Here is a 23,312-nt window from a genome sequence, read left to right as displayed (position 1 = left end):
GCCAAGGGGTGATGATATTTGTTTTTAATTTGATGATTTTAGTAGGTGTGATGATTGTTTTCTTGGACCTGTATAATTTGTTTCAATAGTTCATAAGGCACCCAAGACTTAAAACTGTTTGAATGAATCAAATGTGTATGTATTTAATTATTTAGAATCATTGGTGAGACATTATTTCTTAAAATGTATATATTTTTTTAAATAACTTAGAAATAAAACATAGTATTTCCTTATTCCACCATCATGGTACCATTGCTTTGGCTAATAGTTTGCTTCTGTGTATGACGATGGCGCTGATGGGGTCATGGTGGTGGGAAAGTGAGTGATGGCTGTGAAATTATGATGAAAACCTCAACTAAAAATCAGTCACATATCCTCAAGACCTAAAACTAGACTTCGGCTTCTACATCCAGCTTTAATGCATTTTCCCTATTAAAATGTGGTTAACTTTATAAACAAGGCGACGTGGATTGGGTTTGTGTGGGGGTAAATAAGGCCATTTGCACTGAAGAGTTAAATTAGGATTCTTCTATGTCATGCTCTTGCCCTATCTCCATCCCTTTACTAAAATGGGAATTCTTCCCTCATGCATTTAAAAATTAACAATTAAATCCATTGTAGCTAGAGGTGTTACATCCTTATTAACCTAATTAAAGGCTGACTCATTTTGACCATCTTTATTCAAGTGTTTCTTGGTGGGCAGCCAGGTTTGCTTCCCTGTGTTTTCTCTTGCCCTTTCTGATTTTCTTATCATGTGCAGGAATAGTCTTTCCCGGGGCAATGGTAAATTTCTCACCTCTCACAGGATGAAGTCATCCCATCTCTATGTTACCCGCAGATTTATTTCATGACCCCAGGCAGCACCCTACATCCAGCCTTTATTTGCTCAATAACCTCTTCACTTTCTGCATCCTGGTTTGAGTAACTGACATTTATTTTTACTTTGATATCTGAACCACAGAGCCTACCAGTGGGATTCTTGCTGGGATACATGCCAGGCCAGTTCTGGCAGACTTCATTGCAAGGCACCAAGTTTAGACAAAAATCTTGAGAGGAGCCTGAAGCTTTGCAGCAGTCCTGTGTTAACATGAGGTAGCCATGAGAAATATTGAATTTAGAAAAGTGGGACTGAATAGATGTGAATACCCAATGAATTGCAAAAAAAAAAGGAAAGGAAGGAAGGAAAGAAGGAAGGAAGGAAGGAAAGAAGGAAGGAAGGAAGGAGGGAAAGATGGAAGAATAGAAAGGAATTGCTCCCTCTTTCTCAACCCCTGCCAAAGATTGTCAGTGACACCCCTATACCATGTATAGCCCTTCAACCTTCCAAAACTGATGGAGTCCAGATGGAATCAGAATATGAACTTACTGGCTGTGGCCAGTCTGCCTTTGACCTCATGCATCTCTTTAGCCCTCATGCAGCTATCAACCAAGTCCACAGGCTGGGAAAAGCCTTCAAACGTTTGACTTCAAAGACTAGATCCTAATTCGAAAACTGCAATGGAAATAGGAAAAAGAAAAAAAGAGGAGGGTGACTGTAAGCTGCTAGCAATTAAGCACTCATTAGCTTCTTTGTTTGTGTAGCAGCTTCACTGCTAACTCCCACCAGTGAGTAAGGCTTCGGGAGAATAATTTCTCTTAGTGAATGTAAGCTACAACTTGCCCACTAACTCGCAGCAGGGACAACACCAAAAGCATATCCAAGTCTAGGCTGTTAAGTGAATTGCTCAATTTTATTGTAAAAAAAGAGCCAATGAAATAGAATGTGGAGATAGAAAGCCACTCAGTTCATAAATGTAACTGTGGCGTAGTTCTGGGTTTGTGTACAGAACCCTGAGCAACAACAGAAGCAAACCCCAACTGAATTGACTTGTTTCTCATAGGACTGATGGCATCCTCCCATTTCAAGCCCTGTGGATGAACGTTTGTTTCCTTTTACTGCATCTAAACTGGAGGGTTTCCCCCAAAGAATTGTTTACTATTTCTTTGATAGCACCTTCTTTGGGGGTGACTTCTTACTGCCTAACCAGCAGACATAGAAAGCAGGTGACAGCAGAGGAGCCGTGTCAACATCCCAGTTATATTTTGACAGCAAATTGCAGGTTTCAAGTTCCATTTTTCAAAAGTCCATCCAAATGGAAAGCATTAGATAATTTGAATCATTGTCATTTCTTGTTATCTTGAGGTCTTGTGGTTCTGCATGTATGAGTCATATGAGCTCTTAAGAGGGGCTGGCAGTTATTATGACTGAAGAATGGTTTGTATTCCATCAACCGTTTAAGTATTTTTTAGATCCAACCCCTTGCAATGTTAAATGCTATGTAAACAATGGGAGATGCATAGCCTGAAAGACGTGGTGTGATTTCAACAGAAATATAATTAATAGATCGAAAAAACATATGAGTTCGAACAAAGCAGACAGCATAACCAGAACAAGTTGTGTCTCCAAACCTTTTGATGTTTGAAAAGACCTGAGGGCTCCACTTGAGGTCATTGGTTGCAAAGAAGGTTAATGGGAAGTTTCAGAATAACAGACAGAGCCTAGATGTGGGAGAAGATAGCAGCACAGCTCATGGTGACTTGTGGAGACAGAAACATGGCCTGAGGGTCAAGTTCTCTTGCTTTCCAAGGGAAGTTGACTTCTCTGGCCTTTATTTCCTTTGGTCTCGTTCTTTTGCCTATAATGCCAGACCTGTGATTGGGCTGTGGTAGGGGTCACCTCCCAATAATAAAGTGTAGATTATGGGAGCTTAAGTGACTTCTGATCAACACTTACATCTCCTCATGCCAATATAAATGAGCATCTCATCATCAAACTTCTATTTTATTTACAGAAAAACCCAAAGTCACCGTGATGCCCAGGAATCAGTCTTTCACAGGAGGGTCTGAGGTCTCCATCATGTGCTCTGCAACAGGGTATCCCAAACCAAAGATTGTCTGGACCATTAATGAGATGTTTATCCTGGGTTCACACAGGTACTGGGTTTGTATCATCTTCTTTCTTTCTACTGAATGAGAAAGGTTGATGAAATTTTGGGAGCAAGTTCATCAGACCCAACCCTTAGTATTTAAAACTTGAAAACCTTTGACTTCTAAACACTTTCTAAACAGGCTAGGAAATCTCAAAAATATAAATGGCAACTTTAAAACGTTTGAGGTTATTAATCCTCAATTTCAACAGCTAAGATCAAATAGCCTACCATCTTTTGAGTTGTAAGCATGGCACCATGACTTGTTATATTTTATCTTAAGTGGAATGGGATAATACACTGTATCTGGAGGAAATATTATGTAGTGATAATCAGTCTATGTAAGGCACTGTCATGGATTTAGTTGAGAAAGAGGAAGAGAGGGAAAACTGGAGGGAGGCCATAAAGGAAGTTCTATCACGGGCTGCAGAGAGTCTTGATAACTGCTTCCGCTTGTTGCTATAGCGCATTAAGGAGTCCTTTATGCTACTGCAAGCTTTAAAACTGATAGATACATAGATCACAAGCATCAAAGCTTCTGGCCATCAGGCTTCCAAGTTCCTGGTTTGGCCTGAGGCAGAGGCTTAGATTTGCTCTAGCAAGCTGAGCCAGATTCCATTCTCAGAGTCATCACGGATTCTGTGGGTGATATCAGGCATTGCTTCTCCCAGGTTTTCATGTTGATGGACCCTTTCTTGAGTAGCTTACCATAGAATCCAGTACTTGAATTTACTGACGGATTTTGACCGAGTGTTGTGACCTCTCTACACATTTGTAAAACAAAGACGCATTATCTGGTCACTTGGTCATTGGGAAGATTGAAAGCTTTATTAAATAGAAAGCCCCTATAGCAGTCTCTGACATAAGGCCGTATCTGGATCCATGAGATCCTTGATAGTTTTGTCAACTCAACACAATCTAGAATCAGCTGAGGGGAGTCTCCATGGAGGATTGGCTAGATCCTGTTGGTCTGTGGGTATGCTTCTGAGAGGTTTTACAGACCAGAGTTAATTGTAGTAGGAAGACCCACTCTGAATGCAGGCCATACCATTTCATAGGCTGGGTCCAGAGCTGTCAGTTAATAAATAAACAAAGCAAGAGGCATTCATCATTCAATCTCTGTGCTTTTGACTGTGGTTGTGATGGGAAAAGCGACTTCTATTTCCTACCTGTATTCCCCGTGGCAGTGAAACATAACCTGGAATTGTATACCAAATAAGTCCTATCCCCCCCTATTGCTTTTTGTCAAGGTATTTTATTAGAGCAGCTAGGCACAAAAATAGGACAGTATCTATTATTATTCATTATTCATTATTATTAATTATTAATTATATTATGATTACACATTTCCTTATCAGATGATGCTCTTAGTGATGCTTGAAGTGAACATAAAACAATAATTCTAAAATATATGAAGAGGGATCTACAGTGTCTTGATACTATAACACGATACAACTATTGCAATACTATTAATTTTACTTTTTTTTTTTTAATCTAAAGATACAGGATGACCTCAGAAGGCACTTTATTCATCAAGAATGCAGTTCCCAAAGATGCAGGGACCTACAGTTGCCTGGCAAGCAATGAGGCCGGGACAGATGAGCAAACTTCTACTCTCAGATACATAGGCGAGTACACCCAGGTCACGAGGCAATGGGAATGGGGTGAACATTATTGTAAGCAGCGGGAAAGCCCTCCCAGATCAGTAATGTTAGAGACGAGTTGTACCCAGTATTGTAATTTATAGTTAATTCCACATGTTCATTAGAGCAAAGATTGTTCGTGAGTGAGGAAATATTTGCCAGCAGAAATCAAGGCCGTTTCCAGTTTGTGAAAGAGTTCTAGACCATCCATAGAGTTATACCCTACTGTCATTCATTCTCGGTAGTGTTTCAACTTCAAAATAAAATTTCCTATATCCCTTCTCGCCTCATCTTCTATTTTATACCTACCAACTGATGATCAAATTGTGTATCTTATTGTTTTCATATTTTATCTGCCATTTCCTCTTCCAAACTTAGAGCCAAGTTATCAAGATGTGTACAATGTTATTATTTCAAGGGATATCTGTGTTTAATTTGAACTTCCTAATAGTGGTTGAAATTACCATGATGAGCCCAGTGTTCGGTTGCAAATTGTGAGAACTTTATTTGGAAAAAATATACCTTTTCCCCCATTTCCACTTGACTCCCAGCATGGTAACACATTAAGACTATCAGCGCCGAGGAGGGAAGTGTAGAAAAGCCATAAGAAGAATAGAGAATGATTTGGAATAAAATAATACAGGAATGGAAAGGCATCATGTTCTAATAGCCTGAAAAAAGTGACCACAAGACAGGTACATAGGGAGTAATTAGTTAAGGGAATGTGGGCTCAGATTTTAAAAAATGACTGGATTAAAAGTGTCCACGGAAAACAGATAGAGAGGTAGCAGAGGAGGAAGATGTGGATGCAGTGATGGAAACAGGATTCTGTACAGCGGAAGTAAATTTCACGTTACTCACAGAGAAGCCAAAATATCCAGCATGTTTCTTTGCTGTGCAACACCCCAGACCGTGCCAAACTCTCTGCTGGAGACTGAGCATAAAACAAAAACAATTAAAATCCATGCCACACTAGTCCTTCACTTTTTAAAGGCTCACAAAATGGGGGTGGATATACAAAGCTATAAAGCAAAGGACTAACAAGTACAGTGCGGCTTCGAGGTGGGGTGGGTGTCGGCAGAGGAAAGATGGAGTCCGACTGAAGAATGTCAGAATTCCCAAAGGAGAGAGGATTTAAGTTAAGTCTGAAAGAATGAGCGGAATTTGACGAGCCACTGTGGCAAAGGAAAGTTTGGGGAAGATGGTCAAAAGCCAAGTCAGGACAATGAATGAAAGAGAGCTGTGTCTTGCGCTCCCAAGTGGAGCTCTGTACGAGGTGATAAGCCTGCACGTGTACTTTAGGTGAAGTTGGAAAGGGCAACAGTTCACTGGCTTTGAAAGGCAAACTCTTCAAAGGGAAGGCAGCAGGGCTTTAAAAGCAGGGAAGCCTTTCGAGGTTGCTTAAAACCACCTCGGATGAAGTTAGGAAGGTCTTGAACCGTTTAGGGAAGAGAATGTGTGTGAGCAAGTAAAGCCCGGGGTAAAGCAAAAAGCAGTAGGAAAAACACAGACCACAAACAAAAGGATATAACTTCATTATCAGAATGGGCGCCCATATTTAGCACGACAGGAGAAAGCAGAAAAAATGGCGGAAGGCAATTACTTACAGGATACAGTCTACAAAAGACGATTGTAATCTGTCTGCGATTGAATTAGCTGACAATCTTAACTCTAGCCCTCTTTCAATTCCAATTTTATTTTCATCACGCCTCTCTTCTCTTCGTTTAGTGTTTAGGCTGTAGGGTCTATTTGTCTGAGCCCATTCTCCTAGCAGACCTCTGTGAGAGCTGGTAATTAGGCCCCTATACTTTGTACCTCTGTTTCCTTTGAGGTTGTGTAAAAGAACCTCATAATTATTTTCTGCTTTTGTCATTATTTTTGTCTAACATCCTTGTTTTGGCCTCAACATTCCTCTTACACACCTGTGCACACAGAGTATGAGAGTGTCTCTCTGCTTATAAATGTAAGCAGGGACATAGTACTGGTCTGTAATGTTCATTGATTCATTCAGCAAACAAACAGAGTCCACATACACCTTGACTGCTTGGATCTTTGTGTTTTTCAGAAGCCCCAAAGTTGGTGGTAGTTCAGAGCGAGCTCTTGGTGGCCCTTGGGGATACAACAGTTATGGAATGTAAAACCTCTGGGATTCCCCCACCTCAAGTAAAGTGGTTCAAAGGTACATTATTTCTTAAGTATGTTCATGTTTGGTTCCTTTTGCTTGTTTTCTTTCTTCTGGAAAAGAAAAATAAAAGATTCGTTAAAAAATTTGTTTTGGTGTGTGACTTAGCAGGCCTATAAAATGTGTTTATGATCTCACTGGAGACAATAGTTCAAAAATTCTGAACTCTGAATTTCAGGATTTGACATCTGGTACGGATTACGGGACTGTGAAATCAAAGCGGGAGAAGTCTGCCTCGCTAACCCAGCTGAACATTCTCTCTGTTAGTTTAGGACTGTTTCCTGTAGAAAACTGTCCAAGAATATTCAAGTGGACGTTTAAAATAGTTTCCCTGGTTCTAGTTCAGTTTTCTTAGAGATGAGTGTTCACGCTCTTAAAATGTGAGATGCTGAGGGATGCCTCCTGTAAGCTGCTCGGCTGCAGAGACACGAGGAGGCTCGCAGGAAATAACAGATGAGCCTATGTCGTGGTCAGTTTCAATATACTCCCCCCCATCAGTTATAGAATTGACATCCACATTTTAATGTATAGATAGGACCTGCGATTCTGTAACACCAACCCAGCAATGCTCCATTGGGTCTTAGTGAGGCTGGACCAAACACAGATGCTGACAGTCGGCGTCTGTTTACAAAGCCCGGCTTCTGCTTCCCTCTCAGCTCTTGATGATGAGAGCAAAGCAAATGCTGTAGATGTTCTACAAGGGAGGTTGCTAGGATTATTGAGATGCTGTTTGCAAAATACTTTTTTAATCTTCGGATGAAAAATGCTAAGTAGCACAAAGCCCTGTTGTTATGATTCTGTTTGTTAAATCATAGAAGTTCCCATAGCAACAGGTTGATGTCATAATCACAAAATTATGAATTCACATTGGGTTCAAACTTAGGGAACACGAGGTGAAAAGACAAAGGCTTTATATAAAAAGTATTTTTTTAAAGAATACAAATCAAAAGCGAGAGAAACTGAGAAATAATGCCATTCCTATGCTTTTCAAAATGCTCAAAGGTTTTTATGGGTATCTTGTCCTTGATACTAATTAAAAAATATATTCTGGTTTTGCTCCTTGGGGAGATTTATTTTAGTGACTATAAACTAGTTTTACTTATTGGAAATACTCAAGTCCTTGAATTTCCAGCTCAATAAATATATAATTTCAAATTCAGATAACGGTTAAATAGACACAGAAAGTCAGTATTTGTGTGACTTGGTAATTAACGATGACAGTTATACTTCAGAAGGAGATGGGTGACTCCTTGTGTAATTCACATGGAAAGTCTTGTTCGCAAAGTAGGGTACTTATCTGAAAAGCTTAGTCCTCACACCAATCTCTGACCCTCCAACAGCTATGGAGAGGTTAGGGAACCATGCAGCCAACAGGTAGAACATTCTGGAATTTACGTGTTTCTTCTCTCCACCATAAATATTGCATCTCAGTGAGTTCCATGAATAATATCCCAATAGATTTCAATCCACATGGACATGAAAGATTGAAACATTGTACTGTTAGATATAATCCAATGTTTATTAACAACACATGGCCCCGAGCTCTGTATCTGTCCAGCTCACCCTGCCAGTCATGGGCAGGCCATTTAGTCCATAATCAGTCAGTAAAGAGAAGACTAGAGAATTCTAGAGGCTGAAGCCTTGCTCATGTAGACTGAGTTGGAAGCCAGTGGGCTCTTGTGTCCTGGGGCCAGTGTAATAGGGAGGTCAGGAAATACCATCTCCTAGAGACCATAGAAGTAGAGGAGAATTCCTGTCTTAACCTCAAAATAACTTTTTCTTAGGCAATTTCGTTTAACTAAATTAGTGTTAAATGTGTGTGTGTGTGTGTGTGTGAGTGTGTGTGTAATGTGTGTGGTGTGTATACATATGTATATATGTATATATATATATACACATATATGCATATTTCAATCCATTAGAGAAAAGATATCTTATGAGTCAAAGTGCCCTCCAAGAGTATAGATCTTTAATTGCTAGAAATGAACAGTGTGGAGTTTTAAGGGAAAATCAGAGACACCATTAAATTCTTAGGGGAAGGATATTAGTGGTAAAATATAAAATTGGATTTATTTATTGAGATTGATGGTTCTTAAATGTAGTTTGAAATGTCTGGGAATCCCTTAGTCTTCTTTAAAGGTATCCACATGCTGCTTATTATTTTCATAATAGCACTGAGATTTTGGCTTTTTACTTTTTTTGTCTTCTGAGTGAGGAGTGGGGTGTCTGAAGGCTCCATGATGAGTGGTAGCCACTCAAGAAAAGGCAGAGGCAAGCGTGGGCTCTCAGCCGTCTTCTATTGGACACCATGGAAAGTTACAAAAACGTAAAACAATGCCACTTTTCTCAGTAAATATTTTCTGGCTTAGAAAATGTTACTTTTATAACATATGCTTATTATGAAAAATATATAACGGGTTTTAAATAAAATAAGTTATGATTGTATTTTTGAACTTTCCAGTTTGATCTCTGACATATTAAATACAAATAAATATAAATCCATACAAATAAAAATAATCGCTGGGATCCTCAGTCCTTTTATTTATTTGTTTGTTTGGTTGGTTGGTTTTGGTTTCTTGAGACCGGGTTTCTCCATGTGGTCTTTGCTGTCCTTAAAACCTCTTTGTAGCCAGGCTGGCCCTGAACTCAGAGAGATCTGCCTGCCTCTGCCCCTGAAGCACTGGGATTAAACACATCCTCAGTCATTTTTAAGAGGATGCTAGACGGCTCTTGAGGCAACCTTTCTGATAGCAAGTTAATTACCATCGACTATTTGAAAAGCTCTAGTGTTAAACTTTAAATCCACAGAGTCCAGAGTTGAGTCACATGATGGAAATGTGAAGACCTTTCCCAGTAGTAATGATTATTAAATCCTACAACAGATCTAGAAAGTTCATTATCTGTTTTTCATACTGAAGCTAAATAATTTCCATCTCAACGCCACCTGAGAAGGTCTATACTTCTCTCTCTGGCTTCTCAGTAATTTGATGAATAATTTTCATTAGGAATAAGGAAAAGAAGACTATCAAAATGTGCTCAAAATACAAACTCGACTGAACGTGTGCTTTCCAGTTCCTACTGTGGTTTGTGACTACTGTTCCTTCGACCTTTCGATTCGGAACAAAAGCTACTAGCAAATCTTCTGACACAGATACACCGTACAGTAGAGAGCTAAAAGTGAGATGTAAATTTCAAAATTCAAAAGGCGTCTTAGTGCAAACGTCCTACAGCTTGAGGGACACTGAGGTCACCCTGTGTCCTCCTGTGTTCGGAGGGAAAGTTATGTCAGCATCATCTGCTCTTGTTTATTAAACTTCCCGGAAGTGCTTAGACAGAGCTTTTCCTGCCTGTCTCATTTGGGAGTGGAGTATGCAGTGTCAAACGTGAGGTTGTGCCCGCTTTGACACTGGAATATGGGAAAGTACTGTTTGGGGCATCGACACTTGCTTACTTACGGATTTTTTTTTTCAAATTTAGAGATCCTTTAACATCCTTTCTTTGGAAAATTCTATTAACAAGACAGTTGTCTGCATGTTGCTTAATCTCATTGGTTGTTCCTGTTCGCAGTGTTCTCTTAGAGAGCTACTAGCACTCAGGTTTTTTCTTTTTTTTTCTCTCTTTTTTCTTTTCTTTTCTTTCTTTCTTTCTTCCTTTCTTTCTTTCTTTCTTTCTTTCTTTTTTTTTTTTGCCTATTTGAAGCAAGTAGTTGCACATGTGATCTTCAGTTCCAGGGTACATGACTGATGTACTCTGTGTAAAATGTAAAATGTGACACCTTTAGAAAGTACCTTTCAGATTTGGGGTCAATGTCACTAAACTCTTAAGAGCTAGGAATGTCAAACTCCTTGGGGGACTCTAAAAAAATCCCATAATAACTTTCTATCATTCTTCATACAGCAAATGAAAAAAATGTATGAAATGGAATTGCACAGACCATGCTGTGTGCTTTTTTAATCTGCTGGTCATTGTAGTTAATTTCATCTTCTGACTGGGAGAACTTTTGAGAGGAGAGCGCAGGAGATGCAAGCAAAGTCTTCCTCATGACTATTTGAAGTGTTATCTCCTTCAGTAATAAGTGGTCCTTGGAGGATCAGAGGCTCTGTTGGGACTTACAGTCTCGGGAGGCAATCCAGATGTAACTAGTCTTTTGTGGTCTACCCTGCCCTTTCCCTGAAATCCTTACCTGCTTCCTCCAAAATCAAAATTTTCCTGAATGAGATTTTAGTTGAGTTAAACTAAAAGACTAATATAAAATAGCCACTCTACCTTCCCAGCAAGCTTTCCCCGTCTCTTTCCAAGCAGCCCTCTTCTCTAGCCATTCACATTCATTTCTCAGCCAGTTTAGACTTCTCACAAGACAAACTAGAACTGACTCCATGCAATGAAGAGCCCCATCACTCACTAAGCTAATACCTGTGATGTCTCAGGCATTTCCAGGGTCACTGAAATGGCAGATGCCACAAAGAGAGTAGAAGTCTCTCTTCATCTATCCCCTTTCCGGCTCCCCGTTTACTCACCAAAGTCACACTGTTCTAGTGTCCAGCCTGTCCCGCTTTCCCCACAGCTTCCAAGAGCTCTCATTCTTATTGGATACAGAGAGATGGGAGATGCGGATGTTTACCGTCCATCAGATTTTTAGACCATATCAAGTAAAGCATCTGTGTTGTGCAAGACACAACTGAAATTTGAAACATCGCAACCGTCCTTATTCAGAAGTTTCAAAATTCCATCAATGGCAGAATAAGTCATGTAAATTTTTTAAGTGTTTAAAGTTCTTTCTCTTGTTTTGTCTTAGGAGATCTCGAGCTGAGGCCTTCAACGTTCCTCAGTATTGACCCTCTCATGGGTCTTTTGAAGATTCAAGAAACACAAGATCTGGATGCTGGCGATTATACCTGTGTAGCCGTGAATGACGCTGGAAGGGCCACAGGCAGTCTAACTCTGGATGTAGGCTGTAAGCGTTCATGTCCACTGGTCACGTTCTTTTTCTGGAACTAGGAAAAAGTTTGTGAAACAGTTTGGCAGAAATATTCGTCAGAATGGCAAATATAGCATGGGCATTTCAGGTGACCAACTTCCTAGCCATGGCTAGCAATTCCTAGGAACTTTCAGTGTGACAAGAATGTCGCATGGTTTATCCTATTAAACCAGTGGTTCTCAACCTTCCTAAGGCTGTGACCCTTATTCAAGTATTAATACAGTTCCTCATTTGTGGTGACACCCAATCATAAAATTATTTTTTTGTTGCTACTTCATACCTGTAATTTGGCTACCGAGTGGTGTCTCAGAAATATGTGTTTTCCAATGGTCCTGACCCACAGGTTGAGAACTGCTGTATTACATTCTCAAACACCTCCTCCCCCGCACACACAAAAGGAGATGCTCTGACTATGTCTACCACAAACTTAAGCACACTAAGCTTATAGAAGCTGAAGGCTTCATAGGGCTGCAGAGCTTGGGAGGGGCAGGACCTGGGTATTTGTGAGTTATCCGACCTCAGAGACTGTAGGTGACACTGATGTGTCATCTAGGGCCATTTTCCTGTCAGTAGCCATCCATTGGGCCATCAGACTCCCAACCATTAACTCTCTGGAGGTCAGAAAATAGAGTTTGGCCCTAGACCATCATCCAGAGGTGTTGATGGCAGAAAAGGTAACACACTATGCTTTTGTTGTAGTTTCAAAAATCTACTAAAAGCCACTTCCCAGTGTATGAACTAAAGTAATTACTACGAGTGAGTCCAGTCACCATGGAAGATGCAGTGTGAGTGACAACTGCATTTGTGTTCTCAGGAAAGTTGGGTCTCACTCTACTTCATGTCTCCTTAGAAAATAATGCAAAACAAAACAAAACAAAGCAAAAAATTCTGCCCACAGTATTGTAAAACTAGAAATAAAGCAGAACTTGTTTTTCATGGAAAAGAATGTGGCAGCTTAATTTTAACTGATAATTAAATATTTACATTTCTTTAAACTTGTAAAGTATGTAATGTCACTAAATTGTGTTTTCTGTATGTTATGTACAATTTTTTTTGTCATGCTCAAATTGATTAATTTTTAAAACATGAGTGAGGAAAATGAATCTTTTACAAACCATTTCAGTTCTATTATCTTAAGCCTTTAAGTGAAAATTATGGCCCTGTGTGCTTGATATTTTGTTTCATGGAAACAAATTTTTCCCTCCCTGGGACCTGTTATGATTCTGGTCCCTTGCCCTTGGCTGTCTGTTGAACACTATTCAGTCTTGCTGAATATGACCTGAAAGTTTAATATAGAATGTTGGAAGTGGCACAAAGATTACTATAGACTCTGTCCAGTGTGCTGCAAGATGTCCAGAGTAGTGTTTTAGTGAACTCTGTTATTGTTAAGATAAAAACCGAGTTTGGGATTGTTGGGTGGAGGGGGACATCTATGATTCTTCTGGATGTCTTTCAAATACATTAATGATTTTGGAAATGTAAGATTTTCAAGTAAGCAGGCTCATTAGATCCAGAATTCTTGTTTTTAAGAAACACAACAAGGGTAAAATTTCAATTCCTAGCACCTTCTGTTCTGTTTCTCGCTGATTCCCACAGAGATATTTTATGTTTACACAACATTCTTTGGCATGTTCTGGCTCTACAGGGACAGACAAATGGCCTTGGCACAGACCCACTTTGAGATTTTAGAAAGTCTGAGAATCGCATACATACTTCTTGGCTTACAGACTGTTGGCTTCTTAATTTTTTCCTTTTGGTTTCTGCATTTTCTAAATTCTTTCTACTGTCCAGCCATGCTCCATATAAAAGCTAGATATAAAAGATATCTCTTTGTGATGTCTCATGGTGATATGTTAGTGACTTTTCTCATTACTATGACAAAATACTAGAATGAAACCATCTTAAAGTAGGAGGTCATTTAGCTTCCAGTGGGAGCATACATAGTCTATCATAGCAGAAGAAACATAGCAGAAGGAGCACAGGTGGATGATCTCAGATTGTGGCTAGGAAGTGGTGACAGAGGGGTACTGGTACTCAGCTTGCTTGTGGTGACAGAGGGGTACTGGTACTCAGCTTGCTTGTGGTGACAGAGGGGTACTGGTACTCAGCTTGCTTGGCCCTTTATTACTCAGTCTGAGACCTCAATCCTCAGAGCCATGTGTATCCAGGGTGGGTCTTACATCCTCCATTAAACCTCTGACACATCCTCATAGACACATCCAAGTGATTGAAAATGCACTTAACTTGACCGTTAGAACTAGCTCTAATTGCCGGACTCAGAAACTGTCCAACTAATATTTCTATCTATACTTCATTCTATAATAGTAGCTGAACTTCGAGTTCAAAATCCTTACGGTTCATGGCTCATCTAATGCAATAAGTATCTATATTTGATCCTAGTAATTACTCTGAATGAACCATTGACAGAAACGAGTCATCTGATTTCTGTGACTTTGACCACTGCTAACGGTTGGGAGATAGCTTAATATTGAAGTTGGCACCATGACCTTTGTTCTTTTCTTGTACCTTAACCTACCTATATTCTTCATTATGTCACTCTGGGAGCATCACATACGGTTCGTTTAGACTGAACTGCCCACAGGGAACCACAGTTACACATGATGGCATCTCTACGGCAAACCACAATTGTACACATGACTGCGATTTTTATTATGAGGTTTAAAAGAAAACACATTATGGCTGAAACTTTTTCCAGAATTAATATAGTGGTTAAGAATATAGGCACTTGAGAGAAAATGGGTTGTCTCCCCGACTTTCCTTATTTTATATATATAAGAATATATATATGCATATATATATATAATTTACAGGTGAACTGAAAAGATAAAATGAGATATTATCCCTTACATACACTAGGCATGTTAATTATTACCTGTGGGGCTGATAAATGCAACCTGTATCTTCATGTATGTAGTGGTTATTTTCTTCCTTTGAGTCTCAAAGTTCATATTGAAGGCATACATAAAGTGATACAGTATTCAAGATTAGATTTTGGTCTTTTAATATGAAATTAATTATTTCAATTTGGATATTTTTTTTAGGAAGGGCTTGGGACAAGTTAAGTACTAAGCTTAGTAGTGAATAAAATTATTCATTTGGGTTCCAAAAATATTGGGCATATTTCTGAGTTGCTTGTAACATTGAAACAAAAGCATGATTTTATCCATGTCATGTAGCTATTTGGGCTTTTAGATTGTTTTTGGGGCCTGTTACCTCATAGCAGTAATACTAGATCAAAAAAATTAACAAAGGGGCTGTTTGATATTATTCTTGAGTTTGAGCTTCTTGTAGCGAGCATCATTTTCTCTGTTTCTCATTACCATGGCTTTAAGTTATGAACATTTCAGGTCAACAGGGAAAGTTACCAATGCTTTTCATCCCTTGTAAGGGGGGCAGTGAATTGTGAAGTCATTTGGAAGAAGAGAGGATTGGAAACATCAAACAAAAAGTTGGCCTGGCAGGATTTTTTTTTAAGCATTCCACACCACACAGGGTTTGAGTCTTACACTGCGGTTTTGTGTTTTGTGGTTTGGTGGAGCCAAAGCAATGTGTCTAGTCATTTTAGGGAAGAAAATCTCAGACTGACATAATGCAAGAGTTACCACAGAGGGAATATATATTTAACTGTGTTGGGGGCAAGGAAAATAACTCAGAATAGTGTTTAGAACAAGATGGCAAATATGTTTATAACTTTTGTATTTTTTTTAAAGATGCGAGTTTGCAGTGCCATAGTTATCTGAGAAGACAGCAGACTGCACTGTAGGGTTGGCCCATGCAAATCTCAATGTGCCACACAGATGCTTAGGAGATCACCAGGGATCAAACATTATCTTAAGAGACTGCAGCAGCAGTAGTTAAATTAAATGCAAACATCATTAGTTTTTGTTACTCTTTAGGAGCATTGAGCCTTAATAAATTCACTATAATTTCCATATTTAATAAAATTAGTATTGAGGTAGAATTCTATGATTAGTAAAGATCATCTCTTTTTTACTTAAAGTATGACATACTACTATTCCTTTTTGTTCTCAGAGAAATTAAAACTGGGGAGAGGGGTGAAGTGACTTTCCCAAGGTCACAGACTAATTAATAGTGGAACTGCCCCTTGAAATTACTTTGTGGGCTTTTACCCCGTCTAAGTCACACATGCTCTTCTAAAACGAAAACAAACAAACAAACAAACCAAAAAACAAAACTGTCACTGTGTACTGACAACCACTCAACACTGTTCTTCTGGTTTCCTGTTCCGGTAAGCTATTCAGGACTCACTCTGCTCACCCCCGCCCCCCAACACACACAAAAGAACCTCACTTGGAAGCTGTGTTGGCCACTGTCAGGAGGAGGAAGTATTTAAGTCTTCCTGGCTCTGCTAAGAGCTGCTTCAGTTTGGAAGTTTGTTTGTGGTGGACGTTGTTTTGGCTGCTCTCTCAGGCCTGGTCTTCTCATTTGCCTCTTGTTTTGAGACCCAGCTTGGATGTTCCCTGATCTGATGACTGGTGCCTGATGCTGTTCTAGAATCTGCTTGCAATGCATGATTTCTCCCATCTTGATTAGCTTTCTGGGTGTAACTTGAGTTTGCTCTTTGGCTATGAATCCAGATTCTTTTTCTCCATTACTTTTGAACATGCTAGTGTATCACTTTTCATTGATAATTATAATGGGACATTTCAATAAAAAGGAGATTTCCCTTCCCTGGAGTTAGTGAATTTTATAACCATCATAACCAAGTCTTCTTTAAAACCGTTTACTGTTTTTAAATTTTTTTTTTTTTTTTGCCCATTGCTACATTCCTCTGCCCAAGACCTAAGCCTAGCACAGTTTGAGACTTTTAGACTTAGCTTCCCCCTTTTCAGGAAAATATTTATATTTTAGAATATCATCATCATCATCATCACCACCACCACCACCACCACCACCACCACCACCACCACCACCACCACCGGTTCTTACTCTGTAACTCTGTCTTGCCTGAGACTATTAGAACAGGCTGATCTTAAACTCACAGGGATCTCTCTAACTCCTGAGTTATCACATGCCCCATCAAGCTTCATGTTTTAGATTGGCTACATTCACTCTAGAAAGAAGTAATTGAGTTGTAGAAACGAAATAACAAGCAAGAAATGTGTTGCTTTATGAACTATATTTAAAATCTGTCTACTGCTCATTTTTACAAGTTGAATTCTTATGTATATAAATTAAGAAAAACTTATCTAAACAGAGGTAAAACATTCCCTTCTCAAAGCATCTTTTTCAATTGTTTTTATCTTAAATTTTGTACGAAGGTTTTTGAAATTGTCTTGTTTCTTTTGAAAGTGCAAGTTCAAATGTACTGGGGCAAGGTGTCTCTACCACATTCGTACACATATACACAAGTTTGAATTGTTACCTTAGCTTTTTATGATAACTCAATAATTCACTCATAGTATCCAGTAGCCACATACAATGTACCATGTCATATGTTAGCTGTTGTTAAAGGATATATGTGTATATGTATATATATTTGTATATATATATGCATATATATTTGTAAACATAAACTGTGGAAAGGCAAAGATGCAGATAATCAAGTAATAGTTTTTATTTGGAGAGTTTCATGAGTCTGGTAGAGAGGATTGTCTTAAATCTCAAAGAGGGAAGTCACCATCCCAATAAGAGATGACAGAGAGGGGTGTCCCTTGGAAACTTGTTTAAAGGGTTGTTAGTATTTCAACAGCAGACATTCCACTCGAAGGGAAGATGCTAACACAACCTTTAACATGAAAGATTGGCTCTGCCAGAGAAGAGCCATGATTGCTGACTTCCCACAGGCCGGGCTCCATGTAGTATAGGACACAACAGACACAACGCTGCAGGGTGAGGGGCAGTCTATTCCAGGCTAAAATAAGAACAGCAGCACTGGTGGAAGACAGCTGTACATCCAATCTGCAGATGTGCGTTGAGGAGGAAGGAAGTGATGTCTACATCATTCTTTAAAAATGAGACTGCTCACCAGTATGGCCAGGCATAGTTACTAGAACATGTAGAGACAAACCCGGGGTGCAAACTCGCTTCTAATCCTTTCCTCCTCATTCAACTCCATTGACATTTAGCAAATCAACTGCGTTTCAGTTTCCTCGTCTATAAAACCAGATAGGGGTCCTTCTGAAGACTGGAAACCAGTGAAATTATTTGACAAAAGTCTTGGCTCTAAAAGGGGTAGCTGTTGCCCTTGGTTACCTGGATACTTGCTTGACCTCCAGCATACCTACTTTACATGAGTAGGTTCCTCACACTGCTTCCAATAGAGTCCCAGGTATTGATCCTTATCTGAAGTCTCAAGCATTAGTATTCATCAGCTTCTGAGAGCTCAGCCCTGGGCGGTTCCCAACAGCATCCTCCTTATATGGCAGACCCGTGTTTTCCTAAGTGTGCCCATCCTAGATCTCCAGGTTTTCCCCCTCAGTTTCCCTAGTTACTGGAATGATGGGAATCTCTAGATTTCTTCATCTGTCTCAATTCTCCTTAGGAAGCCAAGCACTTGCTATTCTCTCTTTATCAAATGTGTTCTGCTATTCTAACTTACATGACTGATTCTCAAACTTAAGTTTCTCTGACTTAAACATCGAGCTATAAGGAATAAGAATACCTTACCAAACAGGCTTACACTTCAGTAATAAATGCTGTTAGCATGTCTGATAGGGATTAGTGAAGAAAGGCTTTGGTACAAATTAAGTTCATTTACAAATCCAGCCAACAAGGTTTTTAAAAATACCAGAAATATTATATTGCATTACAAACAGCTCATTTAGAGTTGTTTAAGGTTTGAGTACTATGACATATACTCATACTGAAAAGAGATATCTATAATAATTCTTTAAGATGATCTTCATATCACCTACATCTATAGGGCAAAGATGAGTATCAATTTTAAGAGTTCATTCATAAAGAAAAAATTTTCACACCTGGCATAGGTTAAGATGAGAGTAGCTATAGGGTAAATTTACAATATTTTATGAACAATGATTTGTTTCAGATTCAATCTGTTGATGATTTCATAAGGTTTATTCTTACTATGCCCACATCCTCTGCCAGTGACATTTTCCTATATTGTTTCTTCTAGCACCTCCGGTTTTCATACAAGAACCTTCTGATGTGTCCATGGAAATTGGCTCCAATGTGACATTACCTTGTTATGTTCAGGGTTATCCAGAACCAAAGATCAAATGGCGGAGATTGGACAACATGCCAGTTTTCTCAAGACCCTTTTCAGTTAGTTCCATCAGCCAGCTGAGAACAGGAGCTCTCTTTATTTCAAGTAAGTATAGAGCATGTGTGTGGGGGAGGATGTGGTTGAATTCATGCATTTATGTTGATGTATATAAATTTGAATATATGTATTTTTTACTTAGTTTGCTTTTTGTTTTTCTTGTTTTTAAACAAAGACTCAGTATGGTAGCTCAGAAAGGCTTTGGGCCCTTGATTTTCTTGTCTCGGCCTCCTGACGGTCTCTATGCCAGGATATCTTATATACAAATATGGATATTCCTATTGTGCTGTTAAACTGGACATGCTTGGCTACAATACTTATAAAATTAAAATCATTCCCTTACTTAAAAATCTTATCTTGGTTTTCTTGTTGCTCACAAGCCATGAACAACACTATAAAAGCGTTAGGCTTCAGGCCTCCTCACAATGCTGTCCAGCTTATGACTAATCCTCCTACCCTGACAATTCCCAATGCTTGTGTTAATTTCATGTCTTCCAAAATGCTCTTCGGAATCTTGGAAAAACAATTCCATGCATTTGTCCTACCTACATAATTATATCAACAGCCAACACACAGTAAAAAGAAAGATGAGAAAAGCAAATTGCTTTAAAATGTGTTTTTGTGTGTGAATGTGCTTGGTCTCAACACCATGCATGCCTGCTCTTACAGCTTCACCAAGGACCCCACATCTTGCAGAATACGGCATCTAGGAGTTTTTCTAAGTGGATGAATAGTCATGTCTTCTCCTTAAGCAGAATTAGGCTTTCCTGGTTAAATACGTGTCAAATCTACACAGTTCTGGTGGAGCCTTCAAAATTCTTGCCAGATTTTATTTCTCTACAAATCTGCCCCCGTATCATCCATCTCTCTCTAGCTTCTTATTCCTTAAATGCGAATATATTCTTCTAGTTACTAGGCAACTGGACAGTCTCCCTCACAAAGAATAGACGTGTACAAAGGGTGACATAGCTTCCTACCCTTTAAGTAGAACCTGATTTTCTTCCAGTCATGCTTCTGAGTTTCAATTCACTATTAGTAGACCACTCTGCCCATCTTTATATATTACTCTTTATATTATTCTACAATCTTGGAGGATATAATTTAATTACAACATTTCTCCCTTCCCTTTCCAACCGTCTGAGCCCTCCCATAAACTCCTACCCTTTCTCTTTCAAATTCATGACCTTTTGTAAAAACTAATCCTTATTACATGCACATATGTGTATACATGCATGTGTATGTGTGTATTACATGCATATATTTCTAGATATGACCTGTTCAGACTGTGTGCTATATCTAGCCATATGTATGTTTTCAAGGCTGATCCTTTGGCACTGGGAACCAGTGGGTGTGCTGTTTCCTAGAACCTCTCCTGTTCTTGGCTTTCCTCAATGGTCAATGGTCCTCTGGGTACAGTGGGACAGGCTTTTCTCTGTCCCACCTTGCATGCTCACTGGTGTCACGTCTGTTGAGCTCACACTGCACAGTCGTGATGGTGAGACTTTATGTCCACATACACTTCTGCCCTCTAAACTACAGCTGGGATATTACCTCTGCCATTAGTCTCCAACTCCTACACATACCATCGATCGGTCATAGAGAATTTCTCACTCCACTGTGATGGCTGAGTTCTCTGTCTCCTTCCCTAGACACGAATGTGCAAAAGGCGTTTATGTGATTTCTGTTCCTGATCTCAGCACTGTGCCTGGTACCTTGTCAATGTTTTATAACGGTCTTGAGTGAATAAATGAGTCCTTCTTTCCAGATTTATGGGCAAGTGATAAAGGAACGTACATCTGTGAAGCAGAAAACCAGTTTGGAAAAATACAGTCGCAGACAACAGTAACGGTGACAGGACTTGGTAAGATTAAGTAATTTTCTGGGGGCGTCGTTCTCCACCTCAGACCTCTTGGGTGATGTCGTCCTTTACAGTGACAATTTCCACTGATTCTAAAGCCAGGTCGAGTCTTGGGTTCCTCAGCCATATTCCATCCACTGTTAGAACTATAGATGATTTCGGGAGCACCTAAGCCTCCCCATCTTCTATTTGATTATTGGTCAGTTTAAGTAGGTTTAAGCCTAAATGTGAAAACACACACACACACACACACACACACACACACACACACACACACACACGTGAACAAATGATGCTTTTGATGGCCTGTCTTATGTCACTTTAGCCCACAGAGGATTATATTTATGAGCTGCAAAGTAAAAATAGAATATAACTTATTTCCAAGTTCTGAGAACCCAATTGCCTCAGTATATTTTACCGGGTAGACATGTCCAACTGGTGAAGCTGATCATTTATTCTCATCCTTAATTTTATTCCTCTGATTACTCTTTGGAATTTTTTTCTCAGTACTTCATAGGTCAAACTGTTACAGCATTAAATGTGACCTTAAGCACTTCGATGCCTATATCTCATTAATGCTGGTGTAAATCTCACTATTTTCTGTATGTATGTCTTCATTTGTCTGTCTGTAACCTACATTTTAAGGTAATATCTTTTAAGGAATTTGGGCTCATTTGTGATATATTGTTTTTGTCAGTTTCTAGGAAAGAACAGGTAAACCACACTTCTTCGCTCTAGTCTCTCAGCAAACTCGCCCCTGCTTACTTTGCTTGTGCTGTTCCCACGGAGTCCTGATGATTCCTACCGTCCCTAGTCTACTCTGTTTCTGGCTATTTCTCTGAGAGTGGGTTCTGATAGTTTCAGGTTTCCACTCACAAGCACCCTCACACACTCTCCGTTCTAATGTACATGCTGTGTGCATCTGACCCTGACATTGTTGTTCTGTGGAAGTTTTCCTCTTGATATTTCTGCAGGACCGCCTGTCCTCCTACCAGTCTTCCTTCCTTCCTTCCTTGATGTCCACATTCAAGCTTATTTCCATTCTACTTTAAAGTCCTGTTCCTGAAAACAACGTAATTTGTAGTCATCCTTCTTTACAAAAATCCTCCTCCCAACCTTCGTGAAGCTGAGTGATCTTTCTCTGATGTAGTTGCCCCACTTATTGGAATCAGCCCTGCCAAGGCCAGTGTGATTGAAGGACAGCCACTAACCTTGCCTTGTACTCTGTTGGCTGGAAATCCCATTCCAGAACGGCGGTGGATGAAGAACTCAGCCATGGTAATAATGTTTTAATATATGCCTCCTTACTTACCTTTTCTTAAGAATGCTTTACATCACAAATGCTGAAAGCTCGATTTGATAAACTTATAAGCATGTTTTGTTAGGTAACAAAGCTTTTCTTTTAAAAATATTTATTTTTAATTTTTTCTTTCTTTTTTGTTGGATACTTTATGTATTTACATTTAAAATGTTATCCCTTCCCCCCCTTCTATGATCCCCCCTCACCCCTTACCCTACTTCTATGTTGATGCTCCCACTCTCATCCACCCATCCCACTTCAACACCCTGGCATTACCTTACACTGGGGAAAAAAGCCTTCACAGGGCCAAGGACTTCTCTTTCTATGGATGCCTGACAATGCCATCCTCTGCTTCATATGTGGCTGGAGTCACAGGTCGCTCCACGAGTACTCATTGGTTGGTGGTTTAGTTCCTGGGAAGTCTGGGGGGTCTGGTTGGTTGATGTTGTTGTTCTTCCTATGGGGTTGCAAACCCCTCAGCTCCCTCAGTCCTTTCTCTAACTCCTCCATTGGGCAACTATGCTCAATCCAAATGGATGGCTGTGAGCATCCTCAAATGTATTAGGAGGGCTCTGGCAGGGCCTCTCAGGCTCCAGTCAGCAAGCACTTCTTGGCATCAGCAATATTATCTAGGTTTGGTGGCTGCATATGGGATGGATCCCCAGGTGGATGACTTTTTCTTCAGTCCCTGATCCACTCTTTGTCCCTGAATTTCCTCTTGTGAATATTTGTTCTCCCTTCTAAGAAGGACTCAAGCTTCCACATTTCAGTTTTCCTTTTTCTTGAGCTTTGTATGGTCTGCGAATTATTTTTTGGGCTTTTGATTGAGCCTTTGGGCTAATATCACCTTATCAGTGAGTGCATACCATGTGTGTTCTTTTGTGACAGGGTCACCTCACTCAGGATGATATTTTCTAGTTCCATTCATTTGCCTATGAATTTCATGAGGTCATTGTTTTTATTAGCTGAGTAGTACTCCATTGTGTAGATGTACCACATTTTTTGGTATCCATTCCTCTGTTGAAGGACATCTTTGTTCTTTCCAGCTTCTGGTTATTATAAATAAGGCTGCTATGAACATAGTGGAGAATATAGCAAGTATCCTTGTTATATGTTGG

At 39.5% G+C, this 23,312-nt stretch overlaps 1 protein-coding gene across 1 annotated transcript in view; it reads left to right on the top strand.

The window, feature by feature from the left end:
- The window catches only part of Hmcn1 (hemicentin 1), a 442,192-nt gene that overhangs the window by 213,838 nt on the left and 205,042 nt on the right, over positions 1-23,312 (top strand). Inside the window, 7 exon segments of the mRNA XM_032915428.1 lie at positions 2,832-2,973; positions 4,467-4,594; positions 6,675-6,788; positions 11,587-11,745; positions 18,890-19,084; positions 20,802-20,897; positions 22,045-22,172. Coding sequence (XP_032771319.1) covers positions 2,832-2,973; positions 4,467-4,594; positions 6,675-6,788; positions 11,587-11,745; positions 18,890-19,084; positions 20,802-20,897; positions 22,045-22,172 — 962 coding nt within the window.

The sequence above is a fragment of the Rattus rattus genome, chromosome 10 (genome assembly GCF_011064425.1).
Source record: "Rattus rattus isolate New Zealand chromosome 10, Rrattus_CSIRO_v1, whole genome shotgun sequence".
In the NCBI taxonomy this organism is placed as follows: Eukaryota; Metazoa; Chordata; class Mammalia; order Rodentia; family Muridae; genus Rattus; species Rattus rattus.
Note: the sequence above shows the minus strand (reverse complement) of the source record. Positions and strands in the feature narration are given on the sequence as shown.